This window comes from Oncorhynchus keta, chromosome 21 (genome assembly GCF_023373465.1).
Source record: "Oncorhynchus keta strain PuntledgeMale-10-30-2019 chromosome 21, Oket_V2, whole genome shotgun sequence".
NCBI lineage: Eukaryota > Metazoa > Chordata > Actinopteri > Salmoniformes > Salmonidae > Oncorhynchus > Oncorhynchus keta.
This window is the reverse complement of record NC_068441.1, coordinates 49797453-49807452: the sequence shown is the minus strand read 5'-3', so window position 1 is coordinate 49807452 and position 10000 is coordinate 49797453. Positions and strand designations below refer to the sequence as shown.

Genomic DNA, 10000 nt, shown 5'->3' with positions numbered 1-10000 from the left:
GGACTAAGATCCAATCATATAACGCCGGCTCTGACACTCATCGGATGTGGCAGGGCTTGCAAACCATTACAGACTACAAAGGGAAGCACAGCTGAGAGCTGCCCAGTGACACGAGCCTACCAGACGAGAAAAACTACCTCTATGCTCGCTTCGATGCAAATAACACTGAAACATGCATGAGAGCACCAGCTGCTCCGGAAGACTGTGTGATCACGCTCGCCGCAGCCGATGTGAGTAAGACCCTTAAACAGTTCAACATTCACAAGGCCGCAGGGCCAGATGGATTACCAGGACATGTACTGCGAGCATGCGCTGACCAACTGGCAAGTGTCTTCACTGACATTTTCAACCTCTCCTTGTCCAAGTCTGTAATACCAACACTAAATAGGACCGAGAACGCCCACATGCTCATCGACAGGGCTGCAGTGGAGCAGGTTGAGAGCTTCAAGTTCCTTGGTGTCCACATCACCAACAAACTAACATCGTCCAAGCACACCAAGAAGGTTGTGAAGAGGGCATGACAAAATATATTCCCCCTCAGGAGACTGAAAAGATTTGGCATGGGTCCTCAGATCCTCAAAAGGTTCTACAGCTGCACCATCGAGAGCATCCTGACTTGTTGCATCACTGCTTGGTATGTCTAATGCTCGGCCTCCGACCGCAAGGCACTACGTGCGAACGGCCCTGTACATCACTGGGGTCCAGCTTCCTGCCATCCAGTACCTCTATACCAGGCAGTGTCAGATGCCCAAAAAATTGTCAAAGACTCCAGATACCCTAGTCATAGACTGTTCTCTCTGCTAACGCACGGCAAGCGGTACCGGAGCGCCAAGTCTAGGTCAAAGAGGCTTCTAAACAGCCTCTACCCTAAGCCATAAGACTCCTGAACATCTAGACAAATGGCTACCCAGACTATTTGCAGTGCCCCCCCTCTCACCCCCTCTTAACACCACTGCTACTCTCTGTTGTCATCTTTGCATAGTCACTTTAATAACTCTACCTAGATGTACATACAACTCAACTAACTGGTGCCACCGCAAATTAACTACGTATCGTTCCCCCTTTGTATATAGACTCGTTATTGTTATTTTACTGCTGCTATTTAATTACTTGTTACTTTAATCTCTCATTCTTATCTGATTTTTTTTTAAACTGCATTGTTTGTTAGGTGCTCCTAAAAATTTATTTTATTTGGATTGACAGCATAGCCAATGTTGAATGTTTATCATTTTAAGCTTGGAAAAGAGAATCTTAAACTGAAGACCACACACCCACTCCACTGAATAGCAGGCAAGTGATTGCTTTACAATGCTCGTAATTAACCACTGATACCTTCCAAAACACTCATTGTTGTGTAATGTTTCTGTCCAATGACCGATGAGCATCGATACATTTTAATTATAATTTCTCTTCATTATTTCTCTTCATATGAAAAAAAGGTTTAAATTTAAAAATAAAAAAAAGTAACAGATATAAATGACCGTTCAAACGTTTGGGGTCACGTAGAAATGTCCTTGTTTTTGAAAGAAAAACACATTTTTCCCATTACAATAACATACAATTGATCAGAAATAAAGTGTAGACATTGTTAATGTTGTAAATGACTATTGTAGCTGAAATATCTGTATAGGCGTACAGAGGCCAATTATTAGCCACCATCACTCCTGTGTTCCAATGGCACGTTGTATTAGCTAATCCAAGTTTATCATTTTAAAAGGCTAATTGATCATTAGAAAACCCTTTTTCAATTATGTTAGCATAGCTGAAAACTGTTGGCCTGATTAAAAAGCAATAAAAGTGGCGTTCTTTAGACTAGTTGAGTATCTGCAGCAGCATTTGGGGGTTCGATTACAGGCACAAAATGGCCAGAAACAAAGACCTTTCTTCTGAAACTCGTCAATATATTCTTGTTCTGAGAAATGAAGGCTATTTCATGCGAGAAATTGCAGGATAGAAAGAGGAGTGGGAGGCCCCGGTGCACAATTGAGCAATAGGACAAGTGCATTAGAGTGTCTAGTTTGAAAAACAGACGCCTCACAAATCCTCAACTGGCAGCTTCATTAAATAGTACCCGCAAAACCCCAGTCTCAACGTCAACAGTGAGGAGGCAACTCCGGGATGCTGGCCTACTAGGCAGAGATCCTCTGTCCAGTGTCTGTGTTCTTTTGCCCATCTTAATATTTTATTTTTATTGGCCAGTCTAAGAAATGGCTTTTTCTTTGCAACTCTGCCTAGAAGGCCAGCATCCCGGAGTCACCTCTTCACTGTTGACGTTGAGACTGGTGTTTTGCTGCTAGTTGAGGACTTGTGAGGTGTCTGTTTCTCAGTTGCAAGTTGTTGCAAAAAAAAAAAAAAAAAGTGGTGCGTGCGCATCTATTCACCCCCTTTGCTATGAAGCCCCCAAATAAGATCTGGTGCAAATAATTACCTTCAGAAGTCACATAATTAGTTAAATAAAGTCCACCTGTGTGCAATCTAAGTGTCACATGATCTCAGTATATGTACACCTGTTCTGAAAGGCCCCAGAGTCTGCAACACCACTAAGGAAGGGGCACCACCAAGCAATCACCAAGCAAGCGGCACCATTAACACCAAAGAGTTCTCCAAAAACGCCATGGACAAAGTTGTGGAGACGTACAGATCAGAATTGGGTTATAAAAAAATATCAGAAACTTTTAACAGGCATGTGGGAGACTCCCCAAACATATGGAAGAAGGTACTCTGATTAGATGAGACTAAAATTGAGCTTTTAGGCCATCAAGGAAGATGTTATGTCTGGCGCAAACCCAACATCTCTTCTCACCCCGAGAATACCATCCCCACAGTGAAGCATGGTGGTAGCAGGGACTGGGAGACTGGTCAGAATTGGAGAAATGATGGATGGCGCTAAATACACTGAAATTCTTGAGGGAAACCTGTTTCTGTCTTCAAGAGATTTGAGACTGGGACAGAGGTTCACCTTCCAGCACGACAATAACCCTAAGTATACTGCTAAAGCAACACTTGAGTGAATTAAGGGGAAACATTTAAATGTCTTGGAATGGCCTCGTCAAAGCCCAGACCTCAATCCAATTGAGAATCGGTGGTATGACTTAAAGATTTCTGTACACCAGCAAAACTCATCCAACTTGAAGGAGCTGGGGCAGTTTTGCATTGAAGAATGGGAAAAAAATCCCTGTGGCTAGAAATGTCAAGCTTATAAAAACCCCCAAGAGACTTGCTGTATACTTACCATCTGGGTCCTTTTTTCACTAATATTGAAATCAGACCTTTTTGCTGAGTACCTTATTGTCTACCATTTTATAGGAGTAGATACAACATGGTGGATCTTTGAGTAGATATTTTTTTTGGGATGTACCTCTACTGGTATGCCATCCAGGAATCATATCATAGAACCATACATACAGCATTTTAGAGTATGATACAAACGTGTCTTGTTAATCCTAGATCTCCATAGTGACATGCCACACACTCAGGATGACACGAGTTAAACTTTAGCGCAGCAACACACCTCACGTTAATAAATACAAAAAGATAATGATTATTATTACTCTGTTATGAAAATAGTGGGACAAGTTGTGAGTCGGACTGTACTCACCACGTAAAGCTGCTTCCATAGCAAGGCCCATTCCTGCAGAGTGGAGGTCACCTCCGTCACTATGGGGTCTTCTACTGGTACCACGGTCTCATACTGCCTGTACACAGAGGTGAAAAATATATTTCAATAAGCATTATGATTAACCGCAAAGTAGAGCTCTGCTACCCGACCCGACCCGAGCCTGACAGGCCCTGACATTATACATCGGGTTAGGGCCAGATAGGGCCTTTTTAAAAATGTATTAATAACTAGGGTACGGGTAGGGCTCGGGTATCACTAAATTGATCACTAACAATTTGAAGCTGAGCCATTTGTTCTGCACAGTACAGTCATATCTGGAAAATGATGGGACAAGGAGAGCTCTACTTCAAGGAGTGAACGAGAGTCAATAAAACACTAGCTCATCCAACATTAGCATGTATTTAGTCAACAACAAATACAATATTATAAATATTTCCCCGAGATGTGAGATAATTAATTTGCCATCTGTAATATTGTATAGCTTTGGAATCGTGACATATCGTACTTTAGAGGAAGCACATTTCTCGACTCACACCCTGACATTGAGAAGAGATTGCGTGACGATTAGCCTAACAAACGTGTTACGCAGCATGACAATGTGAATGTGATTGCTGGTTGGGGAATTATACCTTCATCTATTCATTGCCCAATGGGATTCCTTTCTCCTTCTTTCTCTACTGTCTCTGGCAGAGCAACCCTATATCTGTCACTCCCGTAGTTCCATTACCAAGGCAGTATTAGTTATGTGTTTCATGTCCAGATGAGACTCTAGTTTTGAATCGTTCTATATTTCTTGTGTTATTAAACCCCCCCCCCCCCCCCCCCCCCGCACCTGCCGCTCAACCCCCAGCGTCTCCGATACAGAATACTGCCTCGCACAAATGGAAGCAACAGGGAATCAGGACATCTCCCAGACGGTCGACGAACAGGGATACCTACTTTGTCAGCACCACGACCAGCTGGCACAACTGGTGACGACTATGGAGGAGGTCCGAGACCAGCAGAGGATACTCTACCACCAGTCGACCCAGCGAACCAGAACACCAGTCTATTCAGCAGTCCCCCAGGTCAGAAATACCCATTTGTCTCTCCCGGACAACTATGATGGAACCCCATCTATATGCCGTGGCTTCCTACTCCAGTGCTCCCTTTTACACCAGATTTTTGCACACCAGATGGGAGCTTCCACCATTGAGAGGTCCAAGGTTGCCACAGTCATTTCTCTGCCGACTGGCTTCGTATGCGGGGTCATGGATGTGTTCAGAGGTATTTTTCATCATCCACTGGAGGGCAGAGAGGAGCCTATTACGGCAGGATGACAGTAGCAGTAGCAGCATCCAGAGGATGGAATGAGATTCAGAAGAGGACTGCGAGAGGAGGGCCAGATGGAACTGGCACGTCGAGACAACAACCTCTCCTTGGACGCACTCATCGTGATGGTCATCTGTCTAGATAACCTACTTCGGGAGCGTCGGTGCACCCATCGCTTCTCCCTCTCCCCCAGGGACCACTGTGCATCAGAGCCTGAACCCATTGAGGTAGGGGTCACATGACTCCCCGCGGCTGAGCTTCGCAGACGGAAACAACGGGGGCCCTATTGTGGTCAAGGGGGGCACCAGCTTCAACAGTGTCCGGTACATCCCAACTCGGGATCCACGAGAGCAGAGGGATGGTCACGTGATCTTCCACCTCATTGGGCGGGTGTGAGTATCCCATCGTCATCATTTTCTGCTAAACTCTTTTTAGTGTCGATTGCACTAGCTGGCTGTCCCTCGTGTACTGTTTCTACAGCGGTGGAGGATTCCGGTCGCACGGGGAACTTTATTTATTATTCTCTGAACATCTCCTCATACCCACTCTCCTCTACGTTCCCGCTTCAAGCCCAGATAATTGGCCACTAGGATCCGGGAACCATCACACACATCACCTCACCACTCACCCTCACCGTGGAGTTCATTCATAAGGAAAGCATTCCCTTATTCATCATTAGTGCACCAGCTCACAAGATAATATTTGGACCTCCCATGGCTCCAACGACATAACCCCACCATCTCATCGTCGAGGATGATAATCACGACAGGTCACACGAATGTGAGAGGACCTGCTTTCCCGAAACTCCATCCCCTTTGCCTCAACGTCCCTGGTCTCATCTATCCATTGATTTTGTCACTGATCTCCCCTCCTATGACGGTTTCACCATCATTTTGGTGGTTGTGGATAGTTGATCAAAATCCATTAGTTTTTTATCCCTTTCTCTGGTCTCCCTACTGCTCTCCAGGTCACTGAGGCACTATTCCAGCAGGTCTTCCGACATTATGGCCTTTCAAAGGCCATCGTCTCTGACCGTTGCCCCCAATTCACATCACTGGTATGGAGAGCCTTCATGGAGAAGCTCGGGGTCACAGTCAGCCTCACTTCTGGGTATATAATGGACAGGCGGGAGGATGGACCAGGATCTGGGGACGTTCCTGAGGAGCCACTACCAGGACCGGCAGGGGGAGTGGGCCCGATTCCTTCCCTGGGCAGAATTCATTACGCCACTCTTCCACTGGGGCTGACTCCCAGTGTGTTCTGAGTTATCAGCTGGCTCCATGGACCCCGCGCCAGATCGAAGCTCCTGTGGTGGATGAGTGGTTCAGGCACGCAGAAGAAGTGTGGAGCGAAGCCCACGTGAGACTCAAACCTGTTCCTAGGCCATAATTGAAAATATGAATTTGTTCTTAACTGACTTGCCTAGTAAAATAAAGGTAAAATTAAAAATAAATAAAAAACGCGCTGTCCACCATCAGAAGGAGCAGGAGGATCGGCACCGCTGGGAGGCTCCTGTGTTCCAACCTGGTGATCGCGTCTGGCTCTCCACCAGGAACCCCCCACTCCGCCTGCCCTGCAAGAAGCTGAGCCCCTGGTTTGTGGGGCTGTTCAAGGTTCTCCGGAGGGTCAACAAGGTAACGTATAGATTACAGCTCCCCAGTGACGACCATATCTCACCTTCCTTTCATGTCTCCCTTCTCAGGCTGTTGGTTCCTGGTCCCCTGGCTGAGGCTGTCCCCCATGACACACCTCCACCTCCACTGGACATGAAGGGAGGTCCCTCCTATGCCGTCAGATACCTACTGGATGTTCAACGTTGTGGGGGTCGGCTCCAGTCACTCCCTTAGTTCCATTCCCCAGGCAGTATTAGTTACGTGTTTCATGTCCAGACTCTTGTCTTGTATTATTAAACTCACCCCCAGCACCTGCTTCTCGACTCCCAGCGTCTCCGTTACAGAGTGACAGACAGATAGTAAATCCATTAGCTGCTCCTAACGGAGGAAGTTATTTCTGACTTTAGGTTTCGGGCAGGGCAAGGCCTTTAATTTGTCAGAAGCAATCAGCCTGGGTAAGATAGGCCCTGCACGTTCCAGGTAAGGGAAGGGATCAGAATACAAATGTATGCCCGGGCTTTACCGCACATCATTAACATTGTGAACATTGTTTGTGTGTGTGTGTGTGTGTGTGTGTGTGTGTGTGTGTGTGTGTGTGTGTGTGTGTGTGTGTGTGTGTGTGTGTGTGTGTGTGTGTGTGTGTGTGTGTGTGTGTGTGTGTGTGTGTGTGTGTGTGTGTGTGTGTGTGTGTGTGTGTGTGTGTGTGTGTGTGTGTAAAGCCTTCAGATATTTGACATGCTGTAAATGTATTATTATCTATCCTCAGCAAACTGTATATTACTATATAACTGTCCCTAAATCCCTAAATCCCTAAATCCTAAATCATTCAGAAGCCAGATGGTTTTAAAATCTGTTTTGCAAACTTTAAAACCAAACTGCAATTACACAGGTCTTACAGTCCTAATAACCCTGAGTCTACCCCCCCCACGTTAGTTCCTGATTCCACGAACGTAAGTTCTCGTTTCCGACGTTACTTCCTGGTTCCACCGACGTTAGTTCCCAATAACCACCGATGTTACTTCCTGGTTCCACCGACGTTAGTTCCTGGTTCCACCGACGTTAGTTCCTGATTTCACCGACGTTAGTTCCTGGTTCAACCAACGTTACTTCCTGGTTCCACCGACGTTACTTCTTGATTCCACCGACGTTACTTCCTGGTTCCACTTAACGTTAGTTCCTGATTCCACCAACGTCAGTTCCTGATTCCACCGAAGTTAGTTCCTGGTTCCACCGACGTTACTTCCTGATTCCACCGACATCAGTTCAACTTGTTATATATTTGTCTCCATGTTACGATCTGATGTCCCTCTATATCCATAACACACACACACAAGTACGGATACACACACGCACGCACACTCACAAACACACACTCACAAACACAAATACATATGAAAGTATGGACACAGACACACACACACAAACACATAAACACACACACAAACCCAAGCAAGGACACACGCACGCACATACAAACACATACAAAGGCATAAAGACCCAAGCAGAGATCCACATCTGTAACAGACACATCTCTAACATACACATCTGTAACAGACACATCTGTAACAGACACATCTGTAACAGACACATCTCTAACAGACACATCTGTAACAGACACATCTCTAACAGACACATCTGTAACAGACACATCTCTAACAGACACATCTCTAACAGACACATCTGTAACAGACACATCTGTAACAGACACATCTGTAACAGACACATCTGTAACAGACACATCTCTAACAGACACATCTGTAACAGACACATCTCTAACAGACACATCTGTAACAGACACATCTGGTACAGGTCTAACGTGGCTCTAAGTGCTCTCCATCTGTAACAGACACATCTGGTACAGGTCTAACGTGGCTCTATAGTGCTCTCCATCTCCCCAGCTGTCTCTTCCGCTCTGTCTTTGTAACAGACACATCTCACACACCTGTGTTTACATAGTGCTCTCCACCTGTAACAGTTTACAGACACCTGTGTTTACATACACCTGTGTTTACATACACCTGTGTTTACATACACCTGTCTTTACACACACCTGTGTTTACATACACCTGTGTTTTACACCTGTGTTTACATACACCTGTGTTTACACACACCTGTGTTTACATACACCTGTCTTTACACACACCTGTGTTTACATACACCTTAGCCAAATATATTTAAACTCAGTTATTCACAATTCTGACATTTAATCCTAGTAATAATTCCCTGTTTTAGGTCAATTAGGATCACCACTTTAATCTAAGAAAATGAAATGTCAGAATAATAGTAGAGAGAATGATTTATTTCAGCTTTTAGTTATTTCATTACATTCCCAGTGGGTCAAACGTTTGCATACACTCAATTAGTACTTGGTAGCATTGTCTTTAAATTACTTAATTTGGGTCAAACGTTTTGGGTAGCCTTCCACAAGCTTCCCACAATAAGTTGGGTGAATTTTGGCCCATTCCTCCTGACAGAGCTGGTGTAACTGAGTCAGGTTTGTAGGCCTCCTTGCTCGCACACAATTTTTTAGTTCTACCCACCAATATTTTATGGGATTGAGGTCGGAGCTTTGTTGTGGCCAATCCAGAACCTTGACTTTGTTGTCCTTAAGCCAATTTGCCACAACTTTGGAAGTATGCTTGGGGTCATTGTCCATTTTAAAAACCCATTTGCGACCAAGCTTAAAAAATCCTCACTGATGTCTTGAGATGTTGCTTCAGTGTATCCACATAATTTCCCTATTCATGATCCCATCTATTTTGTGAAGTGCACCAGTCCCACCTGCAGAAAAGCACCCCCACAAAATGATGCTGCCACCCCGTGCTTCACGGTTGGGATAGTATTCTTCAGCTTGCAAGTCTCCCCCTTTTTCCTCCAAACATAATGATGGTCATTATGGCCAAACAGTTCTATTTCTGTTTCATCAGACCAGAGGACATTTCTCCGAAAAGTACAAACTTTGTCCCCATGTGCAGTTCCAAACTGCATTTTTTTATGGAGGTTTTGGAGCAATGGCTTCTTCCTTGCTGTGCAGCCTTTCAGGTTATGTCGATATAGGACTCATTTTACTGTGGATATAGATACATTTGTACATGTTTCCTCCAGCATCTTCACAATGTCCTTTGCTGTTGTTCTGGGATTGATTGGCACTTCGCACCAAAGTACGTTCATCTCTTGGAGACAGAACGCATCTCCTTCCTGAGTGCTATGACGGCTGCGTGGTCCCATGGTGTTTATACTTGCATACTATTGTTTGTACAGATGAATGTGGTACCTTCAGGCGTTTGGAAATTGCTCCCAAGGATGAACCAGACTTGTGGACGTCTATCATTTCTTGTGGTCTTGGCTGATTTCTTTTCTTCCATGATGTCAAGCACAGAGGCACTGAGTTTGAAGGTAGGCCTTGAAATACATCCACAACTCCAATTCACTCAAATGATGTCAATTAGCCTATCAG

The 10000-nt window shown here is 45.0% G+C and overlaps 1 protein-coding gene across 9 annotated transcripts in view; it reads right to left on the bottom strand.

Moving 5' to 3' along the window:
• dock3 (dedicator of cytokinesis 3) overlaps positions 1-10000 on the bottom strand; it is a 532012-nt gene that overhangs the window by 278877 nt on the left and 243135 nt on the right. For all 9 annotated transcript variants that reach the window (XM_052474129.1, XM_052474134.1, XM_052474126.1 and 6 more), the window contains exon 5: positions 3599-3695. In XM_052474129.1, coding sequence (XP_052330089.1) covers positions 3599-3695 — 97 coding nt within the window. The remainder of the gene's footprint in view (positions 1-3598; positions 3696-10000) is intronic.